At 39.1% G+C, this 18,411-nt stretch overlaps 1 protein-coding gene across 1 annotated transcript in view; it reads left to right on the plus strand.

Annotated features, from left to right (window-relative positions):
- The first annotated feature begins 1,055 nt into the window (after window positions 1–1,055).
- Window positions 1,056–18,411, plus strand: part of LOC115518983 (general transcription factor IIH subunit 2-like) — a 35,990-nt gene continuing 18,634 nt past the window's right edge. Inside the window, 7 exon segments of the mRNA XM_032593305.1 lie at window positions 1,056–1,105; window positions 11,893–11,975; window positions 12,768–12,845; window positions 13,171–13,206; window positions 13,868–13,954; window positions 16,138–16,188; window positions 16,513–16,567. Of these exon segments, the coding sequence (XP_032449196.1) occupies window positions 13,204–13,206; window positions 13,868–13,954; window positions 16,138–16,188; window positions 16,513–16,567 (196 nt within the window). The 5' untranslated portion in view covers window positions 1,056–1,105; window positions 11,893–11,975; window positions 12,768–12,845; window positions 13,171–13,203.

Here is an 18,411-nt window from a genome sequence, read left to right on the forward strand (position 1 = left end):
ACTGCAGTTTTCGTGCATACTGGTAATTCCATATGTATTAGCAGGCATCTCAAACATCTCAAACTTGTCCAAAACTGAACTGTCCTTACCACCCCTTCACCCTCTCAGTAACTGCAACTCTAACCTTACAACACCTCAACTGAAAACTGGGTCATTGGATCCTAACACTCATCTGCTCTGTTGGAGCAGAATCCAACAGATTCTAGAATCCAATCTTCTCACTAGCTGCACTGCCATACTATACTAGTCCAAACCACTAACATTCCTCCAAAAGTTATTAAAATGTTCAGCGCTCCCACCAGATTTCAGCAGCGATCACTCAACCATTTCCTCACCCAGTCCCTCAAACACATCATTGTGTTTCCACCTCAGGACCTTAGCACTTGCAGTTCTCTATGTCTGGGGAGGTCTTTCTCTAGGTATCAGCATGGTTAACTCCCTTTCTCATTCTGGTCATGGCTCAGCCATCTTCTCAGCGAGGGTTCCTCTGACTAGACTATTTTAAGCTGCCACCCTTTCCCCCTTCCATGTTTAATTTCTATTGGCACTATCACCATTTGATACAGTATGCTTTTCTTGATAAATACCTTCATGGTAGAAGCAAAATTCCAGGAGGGCAAGGATTTGTTAGTTTTTCACTGCTATTTACTCAGTGCCTAGAACTGTCGCAGGCCCACAGTAGGTGCTCAATAATACTTGTTCCATGAACAGCAGGAGCAGCGGGGTCTTCCCAGAAAACCGTTGTCCAGTAAGGTTCTGGCCCAGCTGCTGCTGCTGCTGCTGCTGCTGCTGCTGCTATTAGAGTCATTCACGCCAACCTTTTAGAAATAATATAACAAAAATCAAGCTCGTCAGATCCGGGGTAGACGGCGATCACTTTTCCCGCCTCTTTGTGAATAACCGCTGGAAGTGGGGTAAGAGGCCCTTCCTCGCACCCTAAGTCAGCTCCAGCTACGTGTCCGCCCACGAGGGTCCAGCACCAGCACCGGCTCGAAGCAACCGGAACGCTTCGTCCGTCGCCGCCGCGCACAGGGGAAGGATTTCCGCATCGTCCTTGGAGCGGACTGGGCGGGGCTTCCGGGTAGAGCGGCATTCTACGAGACCGGTGAGTCCGCGGCTAGAGCTCCTAGAGGAGCCAAGGTGGGCACCGGCTGTTTGGGGAGCGCGGCAGCTTGGAAGGCTTTCGCGTGGGGGCGCGGAGGCTGAATGGTTCCGAGCAGCCTCGTAGGGATTCGTGAGTGGGAGGGAGCGTATGGAGTGGGAGGAGGGCAACTTCCGTGTGGGAGCTGGAAAGAAGCGTGTGGGTCTGTAGTCCAGGGAATGGCTTTCCTTCCTTAAGGCAGAACGCGAGTTTTGGGAATTGTGGTCGTGGGTCCGAGTTTGACCTACCTCCAGCTATGTGACCTCGACAGAGTTTACCAGCCTTTTGACTCTTCGAGTTCCAAGTCTGAACACAGGGCAGTGATCACCCGTGCCTGGCTCGAAGCGCTTGGCAGGGTTAGGTGTGAGTAAAAGCTTCATAAATTGGGACGTTTGGTGCAGATCTCATTTGTTTTTGGAAGCATTCTGAGCTCATGTGCCTGGAATCACACCAACAGGCTTACGCTAGGAGAAATAGCTTTTCTGGGTTTGGATTCCCATGAAACGAATAAACTTTTGGAGATGCTGACCGAAGAGGTCACTAAGTACATCTTTTGCCAGGCTGCATAACTTCTTTCTCTATGAATAACATGCATTATAAACATCCAGCTTCCCTTGGAATATCAGCAATTACAGGGAGCTTAATACCTCTGTAATTTCCCATTGCACACAACTCTAAGTCCTTGTGTCCAATGAGTCAGAAGTGTTCCTGTTTGCAGTCTTCTGCTTGTCAGTTCTGTTTCTCAGCTTTCAGAGAATTAAAAGTAGAAACTAAGAATAAGATAACAGTTTAAATATTGATAGGATGGTTGGCAATAGTGACATTTCTAAGAATTTGAGTTTGAAAACATCAAGAACACTATGTAAACTTTGATTTTGTAATTCACAGTAATTCAGAAACTTTGATGGAGGATCAAAATGTTCAGTTTAGTCGCCATATGCTGTTTCTACATGGACCATTAAGTTTACAAGCACCAGCATAGTGTGTTAAAATAACACAAATGTTAGAATTAAGTCACTTGTCATTATTTCATGCAGTCTACCTAAGTTCATACTATAGTAGATCACCAGATTCCATGAAACAAGTAGATCTCTTCCAGTGCCAGGGAGTGGTTTGTGACTTAAATGAGAGACCTACAGAATTTTAGCAAATAATATCTGATAATAGCAGATGCCTCAGAAAGCACTGATGCCACAAAAGCAGTTTGCAACTTGTCAATAGATTTTAATTCCAGAAGCCCATTTATAGATCAGTTCTTTAGATCTTAAAATGTATTTTTCTATAGTGTAAGTGGAGGGGCGCCTGGGTGACTTAGTGGATTAAGTGTCCAAATTCCACTCAGGTCATGATCTCTCGGTTCATGAGTTCCATTCCCACCTGGGGCTCTGTGCTGACAGCTGAGAACCAGGAGCTTGCTTGGGATTCTGTGTCTCCCTCTCTCTCTGCCCCTCTCCCTCTCACACTCTTTCTCTCTCAAAAATAAACAAACATTAAAAAATTTAAATATATATTATATATATAATATATATAGTGTGGGTGGGGGTGTAAGGTCTTGCATATGATCTGTATTACAGAAATTAATTTTTCCTCTGCCAGTGGTGGGATTTGTTTTGTCCTTAATGTCTTCTTAGCCCTTAGGATTCCTTTGATCTTTCATTTATGAAAGAAGGAAGCTGATAGTGAAAGTGTAGGGTAGGCATGGAGATTCCACTGGGGAGGAAGGGAGTGTAGAAGTGACTAGGATGTTTTATTACTTGGTTATGGTTAATAGATTACCCCCCTATTACCCGTTTTATCCCTGATTATTAAAGAAATACATGCTTATATGAAAAATACAAAAATATGGGGATGCCTGGGTGGCTCAGTCCATTAAGCATCCAGCTCTTGATTTTGGCTGAGGTCATGAGCTCAGTTTGTGAGATTGAGTCCCGTGTTGGGCTCTGTGCTTTTAGCCCCCTCCATGCCCCTGCCCCCACTCACGTGCATGTGCTCTCACTCTTTATTTTTTTCAATAGTTGAGATAATAATGTAGTTTTAATATTGTGTCCTTTTTGAATTTTGAGCCATAAGCCTTTACCATTTATAAATAATAAATTTCAGGAGTGCCTGGGTGGCTCAACTGGTTAAGCACCGACTTTGGCTCAGGCCGTGATCTCATGGTTTGTGGGTTCAAGCCCCCCATCGGGTCCTGTGCTGACGGCTTAGAGCCTGGAGCCTGCTTTGGATCCTGTGTTTCTGTCTCTCTCTGCCCCTCCCCTGCTCGTGCTCTGTCTCTCTCTCAAAAATAAAATGAACATTAAAAAAATTATAAATAACAAATTCCGTTTTATTTTTGTTTATTTATTTTTATTTTTTTAATTTTATTTTTTATTTTTAAAAATTTACACCCAAATTAGCATATAGTGCAACAGTGATTTCAGGAGTAGATTCCTTAGTGCCCCTTACCCATTTAGCCCATCCCCCCCTCCCACAACCTCGCCAGTAACCCTCAGTTTGTTCTCCATATTTATGAGTCTCTTCTGTTTTGTCCCCCTCCCTGTTTTATATTATTTTTGTTTCCCTTCCCTTATGTTCATCTGTTTTGTCTCTTAAAGTCCTCATATGAGTGAAGTCATATGATATTTGTCTTTCTCTGACTAATTTCGCTTAGCATAATACCCTCCAGTTCCATCCATGTAGTTGCAAATGGCAAGATTTCATTCTTTCTGACTGCCAAGTAATACTCCATTGTATATATATACCACATTTTCTTTGTCCATTCATCCATCGATGGACATTTGGACTCTTTCCATACTTTGGCAATTGTAGATAGTACTGCTATAAACATGGGGGTGCATGTGTCCCTTCAAAACAGCACACCTGTATCCCTTGGATAAATGCCTAGTAGTGCAATTGCTGGGTGGGTCGTAGGGTAATTCTATTTTTAGTTTTTTGAGAAACCTCCATACTGTTTTCCAGAGTGGCTGCACCAGCTTGCATTCCCATATTTATTTATTTTTAATACGATTTATTGTCAAATTGGCTAACATACAATGTGTAAAGTGTGCTCTTGGTTTTTGGAGTAAATTCCCATGGTTCATCGCTTACATACAACACCCAGTGCTCATCTCAGCAAGTGCCCTCCTCAATGCCCATCACCCATTTTTCCCTCTCCCTTACCCGCCTCCCCCCCCCCCACATCAACCCTCAGTTTATCCTCTGTATTTAAGAGTCTCTTACGGTTTCCCTTGGTCCCCCTCTGTTTGTAACTATTTTTTCCCCCTTCCCTTCCCTTCCCTTCCCGCATAGCCTTCTGTTAAGTTTCTCAAGTTCCACATATGAGTGAAAACATATGATATCTGTCTTTCTCTGACTGACTTATTTCACTTAGCATAATACCCTCCCAGTTCCATCCACATTGCTGCAAATGGCAGGATTTCATTCTTTCTCATTGCCAAGTAGTATTCCATTGTATATATAAACCACATCTTTAGCCATTCATCAATGGATGGACATCTATGCTCTTTCCGTAATTTGGCTATTGTTGAAAGCGCTGCTATAAAAATGGTGGTACATGTGCCCCTATGAATCAGCGCTCCTTTATCCTTTGGATAAATTCCTAGTAGTGCTATTGCTGGGTCATAGGGTAGTTTTATTTTTCATTTTTTGAGGAACCTTCACACTGTTTTCCAGAGCGGCTACACCAAGTTACATTCCCAGCAACAGTGCAAGAGGTTTCCCGTTTCTTCATATCCTCACCAGCATCTGTCGTTTCTTGAGTTGTTCATTTTAGCCACTCTGACCGGTGTGAGGTGGTATCTCATTGTGATTTTGATTTGTATGTCCTTGATAATGAGTGATGTTGAGGATCTTTTCATCTGTCCATTGGCCATCTGGATATCTTCTTTGGAAAAATGTCTATTCGTGTCTTCTGCCTGTTTCTTCACTGGATTATTTGTTTTTCGCACGTTGAGTTTGGTAAGTTCTTTATAGATTTTGGATACTTACCCTTTATCTGGTATGTCATTTGCAAATATCTTTTCCTATTCCATAGGTTGCCTTTTAGTTTTGTTGATTGTTTCCTTTGCAGTGCAGAAGCTTTTTATCTTGATGAGGTCCCAATAGTTCATTTTTGCTTTTAATTCCCTTGCCTTTGGAGACGTGTTGAGCAAGAAATTGCTGTAGCTGAGGTCAAAGAGGTTGTTGCCTGTTTTCTTCTACAGGGTTTTGATGGTTTCCTGTCTTGCATTTAGGTCGTTCATCCATTTTGAATTTATTTTTGTGCATGGTGTAAGAAAGGGATCTTGTTTCATTCTTCTGCATGTTGTCCAGTCCTCCCAGCACCGTTTCCTAAAGAGACAATCTTCTTCCATTGGATACTCTTTTCCTGCTTTGTCCAAGATTAGTTGGTCATACATTTGCGGGTGCTATTCTGGGTTCTCTATTCTCTTCCATTGGCCTATGTGTCTGTTATTGTGCCAATACCATACTGTCTTGATTATTACAGCTTTGTAGTAGAGATTAAAGTCTGGGATTGTGATGCCTCTGCTTTGGTTTTCTTTTTCAACATTGCTTTGGCTATTCGGGGTCTTTTTTGGCTCCATACAAATTTTAGGATTGTTCGTTTTAGCTTTGATAAGAATGCCGGTGCAATTTTGATTGGGATTGCATTGAATGTGTAGACTGCTTTGGGTAATATTGACGTTAAATAATATGTATTCTTCCAATCCATGAGCATGGAATGTTTTTCCATTTCTTTGTGTCTTCTTCAATTTCCTTCATAAGTTTTCTATAGTTTTCAGCATACAGACCTTTTCATCTTTGGTTAGGTTTATTCGTAGGTATTTTACAGTTTTTGGTGTAATTGTAAATGGGATCGATTTCTTGATTTCTCTTTCTGTTGTTTGCTTATTGGTGTATAGAAATGCAACTGATTTCTGTACATTGATTTTGTATCCTGTGACTTTGCCAAATTCGGTATCAGTTCTAGCAGCTTTTTGGTGGAGTCTTTGGGTTTTCCATGTAGAGTATCATGTTGTCTGCAAAAAAGTGAAAGTTTGACTTCTTGCTAGTTTGGTTGTCTTTTATTTCATTTTGTTGTCTGATTGCTGAGGTTAGGACTTCCGACACTATGTTAAACAACAGTGATGAGAATGGACATCCCTGTCGTGTTCCTGATCTCAGGGGGAAAGCTTTCAGTTTTTCCCTATTGAGGATGATGTTAGCTGTGGGCTTTTCATATATAGCTTTTATAATATATAAGGTAATATAAGCATATATTAGGTATGTTCCTTCTATCCTGACTTTCTTGAGGGTTTTTAATTAAGAAAGGATGCTGTAATTTTGTCAAATTCTTTTTCCACATCTATTGACAGGATCATATGGTTCTTATCCTTTCTTTTTAATGTGATGTATCACATTGATTGATTTGCATATATTGAACCAGCCCTGCAGCCCAGGAATGAATCCCACTTGATCATGGTGAATAATTCTTTTGTATGCTGTTGAATTCGATTTGCTAGTATCTGTTTAGAATTTTGCATCCATGTTCATCAGGGATATTTGTCTGTAATTCTTTTTTGTGGGAGTCTCTGTCTGGTTTGGGAATCAGGTAACTCTGGCTTCATGGAATGAGTATGGAAGCTTTCCTTCTATTTATTGGAACAGCTTGAGAAGGATAGGTATTAACTCTGCTTTAAATGTTTGGTAGAATTCCCCTGGGAAGCCATCTGGCCCAGGACTCTTATTTATTGGGAGATATTTGATAACTGTTTCAATTTCTTTGCTAATTATGGGTCTGTTCAAATGTTCTGTTTCTTCCCGTTTGAGTTTTGGTACTGTGTGGATGTCTAGGAATTTGTCCACTTCTTGCAAGTTGTCCAGTTTATTGGCATATAATTTTTCATAGTATTCTCTGATAATTGCTTGTGTTTCTGAAGGGTTGGTTGTGGTAAGTCCAGTTTCATTCATGATTTTATCTATTTGGGTCCTCTCTCTTTTCTTTTCTTTCCTTTTCTTTTTGAAGTTTCTTTTTTTTTTTAATTTTTGGGTTTTTTTTAATGTTTATTTATTGTTGAGGGAGAGACAGACAGAGCATGCGCAGGGGAGGGGCAGAATTCAGAGCAGGCTCCAGGCTCTGAGCTGTCATCACAGAGCCCGATGTGGGGCTTGAACTCATGAACCGTGAGATCATGACCTGAGCCAAAGTTGGATGCCCAACCAACTGAGCCACCCCAGCGCCTCTCTCTTTTCTTTTTGTGAAGTCTGGTTAGGGGTTTATCAGTTTTATTTTTTCATAAACCATCTCTTAGTTTCATTGATTTGTTCTACTTTTTTTTTTTTTTTTTTTGGATTCTATATTGTTTATTTCTGCTCTAATCTTTATTATGTCTTTTCTTCTGCTGGGCTTGGGGTTTCTTTGCGGTTCTGCTTCTAGTTCCTTTAGGTGTGCTGTTAGATTTTGTATTTGGGATTTTTCTTGTTTGTTGATATAGACCTGGATTGCAATGTATTTTCCTCTTAGGACTGCCTTTGCTGCATCCCAAAGAATTTGGACTGTCGTGTTTTCATTTTCATTTGTTTCCATATATTTTTTAATTTTTTCTTTAATTGTCTGGTTGACCCATTCATTCTTTAGTAGAATATTCTTTAACCTCCATGCATTTGGAGGTTTTACAAACTTTTCCTGTGGTTGATGTCAAGTTTCATAGCATTGTGATTTGAAAGTGTGCATGGTATGATCTCAATTCTTTTATATTTATTGAGGGCTGTTTGTGACCCAGTAATGTGATCTATCTTGGAGAATGTTCCATGTGCACTCAAGAACAATGTGTATTCTGCTGCTTTTGAATGAAAAGTTTTGAATATATCTGTTAAGTCCATGTGGTCCAGTGTATCATTCAGGGCCATTGTTTCTTTAACTGATTTTCTGTTTAGATGATTTGTCCGTTGTTGTAAGTGGAGTATTAAAGTCCCCTGCACTTATCACATTCTTATCAATAGGATTGCTTATGTTTGTGATTATTGTTTTAAATATTTGGGTGCTTTCATATTGGGTGCATAAACATCTATCATTGTTAGCTCTTCTTGATGGATAGACCCTGTAATAGTGATATAATGCCCTTCTTCATCTCTTGTTACAACCTTTAGTTTAAAATCTAGTTTGTCTGATATAAGTATGGCTGCTCCAGCTTTCTTTTGACTTCGAGTAGCATGATAGATTGTTCTCCATACCCTCACTTTCAATCTGAAGGTGTCCTCAGGTCTACGATAGGTCTCTTGTAGACAGCAAATAGATGAGTCTTATTTTTTTATCCATTCTGATACCCTAGGTCTTTTGATTGGAGCATTTAGTCCATTTACATTCAGCATTATTATTGAAAAATAGGGATTTAGGGTCATTGTGTTATCTGTAGGTTTCATGCTTGTGGTGATGTCTCTCATCCTTTGTAGTCTCTGCAACATTCCACTTAGAGAGTTTCCCTTAGGATGTCTTGTAGGGCTGTTTTAGTGATGATGAACTCCTTCAGTTTTTGTCTGGAGAAACCTTTATCTCTCCTTCTATTCTGAATGACAGCCTTGCTGGATAAAGGATTCTTGGCTGCATATTTTTCCTATTCAGGACATTGAATATTTCCTGTCACTCCCTTCTGGCCTACCAAGTTTCAGTAGATAGTCTGCTACTTTCCCTTATGTGCTTACCCTTGTAGGTTAAGACCCATTTGTCCCTAGCTGCTTTCAGAATTCTCTCTTTATCTTTATACTTTGCCTGTTTCACTATGATATGTTGTGTAGAAGATCGATTCCTGTTATGTCTGAAGGGAGTTCTCTGTGCCTCCTGGATCTCAATGTCTGTTCCTTCCCCAGATTGGGGAAGTTCTCAGCTATGATTTGTTGAAGTACAACCTTCTGCCCCTTTTTCTCTCTCTTCTTCTTCTGGAACTCCTATGATATTGGATATTATTACGTTTACATTTCATTGAATGACTTAGTTCTTTAATTCTCCCCTCATGGTCTAGAATTTTTTATCTCTCTTTTTCTCAGCTTCAACTTTTTCCATAATTTGATTTTCTATTTCACTTACTCTCCTCTCTGCACCTTCAGTCCTTGCTGTCACCACATCTAGTTTATTTTGCACCTCATTTACGGCATTTCTTTTTTTTTTTTTTTCAACGTTTATTTATTTTGGGACAGAGAGAGACAGAGCATGAACGGGCGAGGGGCAGAGAGAGAGGGAGACACAGAATCAGAAACGGGCTCCAGGCTCTGAGCCATCAGCCCAGAGCCCGACGCGGGGCTCGAACTCACGGACTGCGAGATCGTGACCTGGCTGAAGTCGGACGCTTAACCGACTGCGCCACCCAGGCGCCCCAGGCATTTCTGAATTCATCTAAGAAATAGTTCCTTGATCTTTGCAGCAATAGATACTCTGCTGTCTTCTATGGTTTTTTCCAAGGCCCAGTGATTAATCTTATGACTATTATTTTAAATTCTTGGTCAGATATATTGTTTATATCTGTTTTGGTCAGTTCTTTACCTGTCATTTTTCCTGGAATTTCTTTTGAGCATAAGTCTTCCATTTGTCATTTCGGCTAGTTTTTTGTCTCTTATGTGTTTTAAAAGCTTGTTATGTGTCCTGCACCTGTGAGCACTACTGTATTAAAGAGTGGTGCTGCACTGTCCAGGGCCTGGCCGTTCAGGAGGTGTTTTTTGGAGTGTGTTACTTACTCTCTGTCGTTGTGACTATGGTTTTTTTATGTTCCTACTCATAGTGATGTTTTGGGCCCTCCACCAAGTGTGCTTTGATTTGTTCGTTGAAGTATCCCTGGAGAAAAAAGCAAAACAAAACAAAAACAAAAAAACCACAAAACACCAACAACAACAAATACCAAAGGGGGGGGGGCGGTGTTGGTGGAAGAGGCCTTATCCCATACAAAGAGAGAAACAACAGGGGCAGAGAAAAAGAAGAGAAAATAAAATTGACCAGTCAGAGAAACTATATGGGTTAATCCAGAGAGAGAGGGAGGAAAACAAAAAAGGAGATATAGAACAAGTATAAAGAGAATAGTCAAATATGTCTGCTTAATCAAAAAGAATGAAATCCTGCCATTTGCAACTACGTGGATGGAACTGGAGGGTATTATGCTAAGTGAATTAGAGAAAGACAAATCATATGACTTCACTCATATGAGGACTTTAAGACACAAAACAGATGAACGTAAGGGAAGGGAAACAAAAATAATATAAAAACAGGGAGGGAGACAAAAATAGAAGAGACTCCTTAAATATAGAGAACAAACAGAGGGTTACTTGAAGGGTTGTGGGAGGGGGGATGGGCTAAATGGGTAAGGGGCATTAAGGAATCTACTCCTGAAATCATTGTTTCACTATATGCTTACTAATTTGGATGTAAATTTTAAAAAATAAAAATAAATAAAACTTTAAACGTAAGAAGGTAAAAAAAAAAAAAAAAGTCTGCTTAAACAAAACAACAACCAGAATACCAGACTAGAGGAGGGAAGAAATAAGAAGGAGAAAAGGAAGAAAAAAATATATGTATAATAAGAATTGTCCAAGAATTAATCAGAAAAATGCAAAAACACTGAGTGCCTTGGAATCTCAGTGGCACGCACTGTCTGGAAGAGGGGCTGTCTGGTTCATCAGCACGTCAGTTCTGCTCCAGTAGATAAGCATTACCAGGTGTGGAGGAGCGGGGTTTGGTGTAGGTGGGTCCCCCCTCCACTGTGGGCCTGCTATTGGTTCCCTGAGGCCCCACCTGTGGCCCTCCAGGTTGTCCCCAGTGGGCCCCTGGAGATGGCTCTGTCACTCTGCAGCCCGGACTCTTGGAATTCAAAGTCCTTTGGTCTAAACACTGCTGTGTTTGACGGACAAGGGATCTTCAGGTCCCCCTCCTTCTCTGCCATGTTGGATCTGTCAATAAATTTCATTTAAAACTTGTGATTATGATGGGGGTGCCTGCCTGGCTCAGTCAATAGAGCATGTAACTCTTGATCTTGAGGTTGTGAGTTCCAGCCCCACACTGGGTGCAGAGCTTACTTAAAATAAATTTTTGAGGGCGCCTGGGTGGCGCAGTCGGTTAAGCGTCCGACTTCAGCCAGGTCACGATCTCGCGGTCCGTGAGTTCGAGCCCCGCGTCAGGCTCTGGGCTGATGGCTCAGAGCCTGGAGCCTGCTTCCGATTCTGTGTCTCCCTCTCTCTCTGCCCCTCCCCCGTTCATGCTCTCTCTCTTTCCAAAAATAAATAAACGTTGAATAAAAAAATTTAAAAAAATAAAAAAATAAAAAAATAAATTTTTGATAATGAGAAAATTCACATACACAAAAGTGGACAGGTAATATAGTGAATCACCGTGAATCCATCACTCAGCTATAATAACGATCATTTGCAGCTAATCTTGTTTCATCTACTCTTCACTTCACTTCCCCTAATTCTGTGGCCTTATCCTATGACACATCTATAATGCATTTTTGTTTTTAAAAATTGTAAAAAGATGCTTATCTCCATTGGTGCCAGATTGTGTGTAAATGTTTGTATTTTTTCCTAAGAATGGGAAAAAGTTTCATGAGAATTTGTGAAGTATTTTCAACAACAATTAGTGAATAAATTGCTAAGAATTCAATGATCTTGCATTCTCTGTTTTTATTTATTTTTTACTTTATATGTTTGCTTCCCTCTCTTTACTTTTCAAATTGAAATGTATGAATTTGGTGGCAAATATTTTTAGAAAATTCACGATCTAGTGATTTTTACAGGATATTGATAATACATTTAAGAGAAGCAATGGATGACGAACTGAAAGAACTAAGCGATGGGAAGGAGGCTATGAAAGGACATGGTGAGTAGGGCGTTCTTGTTCTCTTTCTCTTTAAACATTGTTTCTCAGTGTTGTTTTACGGCTTTATCTCTCTTCCAGTGACTATTTTTTTTTTTAATATTTATTTGTTTTAAGTTAATTTATTTTGAGAGAGGGAGAGCTCGAGCATGAGTAGGGGAGGGGCAGAGAGAGAGGGAGACATAGAATTCCGGGCAGGCTGTCAGTGCAGAGCCCTACTCAGGACTTGAACTTACTAACCTGTGAGATTATGACCTGAGCCAAATCAAGAGGCAGACACTTAACCAACTGAGCCAGGCACTCCTCGGTGATTGGGTTTTTCTAACACATTTATTAAAATATATTTAACACATGTTTTCACCACCCCAGTAAGATCTTTCATGCCCATTTGTGATTAATTCCATTCGTACCTCTAGCCCTAGGCAATTACTAATCTACTTTCTGTCTCTATGGATTCGCCCTTTTAGATATTTCATATAAGTGTAATCATATAATATGTAGTCATTTATGTCTGGCTTCTTTCACATAACAATATTTTCAAGGTTCATCCATGTTGTAGCAGAGATCAATAATTCTTTCCTTTTTATTGCTGAATAGCATTATATTGTATACCATATTTTTATTCCTCTATTCACCAGTTGATGGACATTTAGATTGATTACAACATTTGGTTTTACGAATAATGCCACTGTGAATGTTCATGTGCAAATCCAGATCTGTGCAGATACACATTTTCATTCTTTTGGATTAATAAATTTTTAACTTTTCTTTCTAATGAGTCATTATTCCTTATAGGGAGATTCTTAAAGAAGATGAATCAGGATCACTTAAAGCTACAATAGAAGATATTCTCTTCAAAGCAAAGAGAAAAAGGTATGTAAACTGTTTGTAAGTGTGTTATAAAAGGTAAAACTGACTCCTTTAAGTCTTTCTCTCCACCTATACCCACTCTTTAGTATTTCATTACAGCTGTGTTCCAAGGAAACTGACCTTTAAACTCTTGAATAGGAGGAAGGAACCAGCAACCTAGCATCTCAGCAGGGAATTGGGTCTTCAGGGACTATCCAAATGCCTGTAATTATGTGGATCCCCTAAGTTAATAATTTATTTCACTAAAAAAATTCAGGTTACTTGAAAAGTTATATTGATTTTGGGTAATAAAGGACATTCTATTAAAATGTTTGCATAATTTTAACAGAGTGTTGAGCACCATGGACAGGTTCGACTTGGAATGGTATGTTAATTTTTTATATAATTTGTTTTATTGTTTATTCATTTTAGAGAGAGAGCGAGTGGAGGAGGGGCAGAGAGAGAGAGAGACAGAGTATCCGAAAGCGGTTTCTTCACTGACACAGAGAGCCCGTTATAGGGCTCGAACTCATGAACCGTGAGATCATGACCTGACCAAAGTCAGATGCTCAACCAACTGAGCCACCCAGGATGCCCCTATTTTTTTTTTTCTTTACCAGGACAGAACTAGCTGGGTTACAGAAACATTTGTCTTGACAGAATAAAAATACTAAGTCAACAGACCTTTTAAAAAGAATATATTAAAAATATAAGTTAAGAGGGCTCCCTGGGTGCCTCAATTGGTTGAGTGTCTGACTCTTGATTACAGCTCAAGTCATAATTTCATGGGCTTGTGAGTTTGAGCCCCTCCTTGGGTGCCACCTTGGGCATGGAGCTTGGTTAACATTCTCCCTTTCCCTTTGCCCCTCTCCCCCGCTCGCCCACACATACCCCGACTCTTAAAAACAAAAAGTGTGTGTGTGTGTGTGTGTGTGTGTGTGTGTGTGTGTATAATATGTAAATAGTAAATGACATTTTTATTTCTTGGTCAAAAATGTTTTTGAAAATTGTCTTCATTTTTGAATTGTCTACCTTTTTTTTGGTAGATGCGTCATCTTTATGTGGTAGTAGATGGATCAAGAACAATGGAAGACCAAGATTTAAAGCCAAATAGATTGACTTGTACTTTAAAGGTATAGTAAAATCATTCTTATTTATACTAAATGTGGAAAAGGACACTGAATTCTAAAATAAAAATTTTTTTTTACTGTAATAGCTTTATTAAGATGGAATTCACATACCATAAAATTAACTTATTTAAAATATACTGTTAAAGTTTTTTGTAAATTTACAGTTCAACATTATTACCACAGTCAATTTTAGAGCATTTTTATTATTACTAAGAAAAAAAAAAAAACCCGTACCATTTAACAGTCACCCTCTGTTTTCCCCCAATCCATCTCAGGCCAAGGCAACCACTAATGTTCTTTCTGTCTCTATAGACGTTCTTATTTGGAACATTTCATATAAATGGAAACATACAACATGTCATCTTTTGTGACTGACTTCTTTCACTTAGTATAATGTTTTCAAGATTCATCTGTGTTGTAGCATTTTTCAGTACTTCATGTCTTTATTTTTGCCAAACAATATTCCATTATATACAACACTGGGTTATTTCCACTTTTGGGGGCCTTTGTGAATAATACTGCTGTGAACCTTCATGAACAGATTTTTATGTGGATCATCTTTTCTTTTCTAATGCTTAATTTTAGCCTGGGTGTTTTGTATTTTGTATTTCATGCACTTTTCCGTGACCCAAGAGAATAGCAGCTGGGATGGAGTGGTGTGCACGCAAGGAGGGAGCTCAGCTTGGGTGGCGTGCAGGCTGTGTTGGGTTTCTGGGGATCCGTTTTTCTCTTCTGAGATTATGTTGTCCTGTTTCTTGTTTACTCTAACTAATGGGCAAGGAAGGGAGGATGTAATGCATTTCCATGAGGAGATATTCCCATACTTTGAACTCTTCCCCCAACTAAGCCTGAAGTTTGAATTGTTATCTTCCGACAAGGAAAGTCTGTTTTTGATTTCTTTCCCTATGCATTCATAATTTCTGGCAGAAGAGGGAAAAAATAAGAATACTTCTTCTCTTTACTTTTTCCCAAAAGCAAGTGTATTGGTGAAATTTCACGGGACTTGTATGAGTCATGAATGGGGCTTCAGAAGAGTAGGGTGAGGGAGAAGCCATTCTTCTTCAGAATCCTCTGCTCCATTTTTTGTACACAAGTTCTTAAAATTTACTAGATTAGATTTGTTCTTTACCTTCTCTTTTAGTGAATTTGTGTGCGCTTATTCCAATATTAGTCAGCTCTCTACAGTTTAATATCCACAGCATTCTCTCTTTAACATACTCCAATTTGAATGTTGTCTTCACGACTACATTTTAAAGGCCCACCATAACCTCCATGATGTGAAATTCAGTGCCTTTTTATCTTTATCAGAAACTGAAACAGTTGACCACTTCTCCCTGAAAGGTGTCCCTCTTTTGTTTTTTAGTTAGTTGTGTGTGTGTGTGTGTGTGTGTGTGTGTGCCGCGCGCACGCGCTGTAAGTAAACTCTACCCCTGATTTGGGGCTCGAAGTCTTGACCCCGAGATCAAGAGTTGCACTCTCTAAGGACTGAGCTAGCTAGGCGCCCCACCCATTCTTCTTTTGACTTTGGTTATAGATAGTCTCTTGATTTGCTTCTCAGGCTCCTCTCCAATTTTCGAATGCTGGAGTGCCCTGGAACTTGGTCACTCTTTTTCTTTCTATCCTCTTCCCCTGAGTAAATATCGTACATTCCCATGAAGAAATTTTTTAAAGAATGTAATTTTTTTTGAGTTATAAACTATAAGTAAGAAGTGCTACCACATCATTTTGAAAAATGATACGCCAAAATGGCTAATTATTTATGCTCTTAATTTCTATCCTCCTACGCCAGTCAGCATCTTGCTTTGTCGGTCAGTTATCCCTTTTCCTTACCAAATTTTCACTGTCTCTGGACTTAATTCAGATCAGTCCCCTCAGCTTATAAACATATTCAGATTATTCCTAATTTGTCAAAACCCATCCCCACTTGTGCTCATTCTCCTGTGTTTGGCTTCATTGGATCTTTCCATGTTTAGATTGTTTCTGTCTCACCATCTACCATTTTAAATTCAGGCTTATTTAGTGTTGTGATTTTTATTTTTAATATTTTTAAACTTATTCTCATTTAATATTTTTACTAAGCATTTTTTAAAAATCATAAAGTGATGCTTGATAAATAGGTTTCACCAAACATGTTCTGTATGGTTATTATTTTGCCCTTATCTAGTGTTTTTGTTTTCTTTATACAGTTGTTGGAATACTTCGTAGAAGAGTATTTTGATCAAAATCCTATTAGTCAGGTATGTAGATAAGTGATAGAATTCACAATTAGATTCCTGATATTACTGCCAATTATAATTTATTTTTAGAACATTGGGCATACATTCTGTGGATTATTAAGTGATCCAGATTGTGTACCAGTTTCTGGTACATTTGTCAATGAAAAGTAAGGTAACTCTAGAAATTAAATAATGTAAAGTGAAATCATAGCTAAATTTATGTCAAAAGCAGCATGAGAAAAAATTTCTCTTATTTCTTTTGTAATTACTAATTCAGGTTATTTACATTCTTATCAAGAAAAAATAAATTGTTAAATTAATGATCATTTTTGTTTTTATTTTGAGATTGGAATAATTGTAACAAAGAGTAAAAGAGCTGAAAAACTGACCGAACTCTCAGGTATGCATAAAATTACCTTCATAGGACTCAAGGACTTGGCTCTATTTACTCAACCTTGTTTGTAACCCTGTTTATAAGGTTGCCTAATAAGTAAAATGAAGACTTCTTTTATACTCTCATTGTGAAACACTTAATAAACCCTCCATTAAATCCTCCATTAAACTCTTGGTATTTAAGATGAACTGTTTTAAATTGAGTTCTGTACAGTAATGAATACTACTGCAGTGAATGTAAATGTTAAGATTCATACAGTCTTATCTCGAAAGAATTAAGATAAAATTATTGTAACCATTCTAAAAATCCACTTAGTCTTAAAATTAATTTTTTAAAAGTTAAACCTCTAGGGCGCCTAGGTGCTCTGTCGGTTGGGCGACCTACTTCAACTCAGGTCATGATCTCACAGTTCGTGGGTTTGAGCCCGTGTCGGGCTCTGTGCTGACAGCCCAGAGTCTGGAGTCTGCTTCAAATTCTGTGTCTCCCTCTCTCTCTCTGGCCCCTCCCCTGCTCTCACTCTGTCTCTCTGTCTCTCAAAATAAATAAACATTAAAAAAAATTTTTTTTTAATTTAAACCTCTAAAGAATAAGAGTTTAAAAATTGAATTGTAGATATTGTTAATAACTCAGTTTTTCTGCTTATATGGCATGCCTAACTGAATTTTATCATCTTAAAAGTTAGTTCAGGAGGGGAGCCTAGGTGGCTCTGTCGGTTAGGCGTCTGCCTTCGGCTCAGGTCATGATCTCACAGTTTGTGGGTTTGAGCCCCGAGTCGGGCTCTATGCTGACTGCTGACAGCTGACAGCCTGGAGCCTGCTTCGGATTCTGTGTCTCCCACTCTCTCTGCCCCTCCCCCGCTCACGACTCTGTCTCTCTCTCTCTCTCTAAAAAATGAATAAACGTTAAAATTTTTTTTAATTAAAAAAAAATCCTCTCGATATTCTGATAGGCCTCTTGAGGGCACCCTTTGTCTCTTGATTAGAATCACTGTTATAAACCACACTTTGTCTCTCTGATTAGAATCACTGTTATAAACCACACTGACAGTAATGTATAGGCTGTTTTCTGTACTCACAATATAGTAGGAGATGAACAAAATATTTTGTATGGTATGGTAGAATGAGAAGTGGATGGAGAGCCGGAAATGTAGGTTTAAGTTCTGGTCATGCCACTGGGTAGGTGTTTGTCTTGTGGCCAATTATTTAACTTGTTATGTTTGTTTCTCACTTATGAAGGAGGAATTTGGACCTAGTAAGGTACTTTGCATTTTCTTTCTTTCTTTCTTTCCTCTCATCTCTTTCTTTCTTTCTTTCTTTTCTTTTTCTTTCTTTCTTTCTTCTTTCTTTCTTTCTCTCTCTTTTTTTTTCTTTCTTCTTTCTTTCTTTCTTTCCCTTCTTTTCCTCTTTCTTTTTCTCTTTCTTTCTTTCTTCTTATTGCTTTTCTTTTCTTCTTTTTCTTCTTTCTTTTTCTTTCACGTCTATTATTTTGAGGGGGAGAGAGAATGCTAATCAGGGAGAGGGGTAGAGAGAGAGGGAGAGAATCCCAAGCAGCTCCATGTTCAGCATGGAGCCCAACACGGGCTCAATCCCTTGACCTTGAGATCGTGACCTGAACCGAAATCAAGAGTTGGACACTTAACTGACTGAGCCACTCAGGTACCACTATTTCTTTTTTTTTTTTTATCTTATATTTATTTTTGAGAGAGAGAGTGTGTGTGTGTATGTGTGCAGGCAGGGGGGGCAGAGATAAAGGGAGACAGAGAATCCCAAGCAGGCTCTGTGCTGACAGTACAAAGCCTGCCTCAGGGCTTGAACTCAGGAACTCAGGAAACGAGAGATCATGACCTGAGC

This window comes from Lynx canadensis, chromosome A1 (genome assembly GCF_007474595.2).
Source record: "Lynx canadensis isolate LIC74 chromosome A1, mLynCan4.pri.v2, whole genome shotgun sequence".
In the NCBI taxonomy this organism is placed as follows: Eukaryota; Metazoa; Chordata; class Mammalia; order Carnivora; family Felidae; genus Lynx; species Lynx canadensis.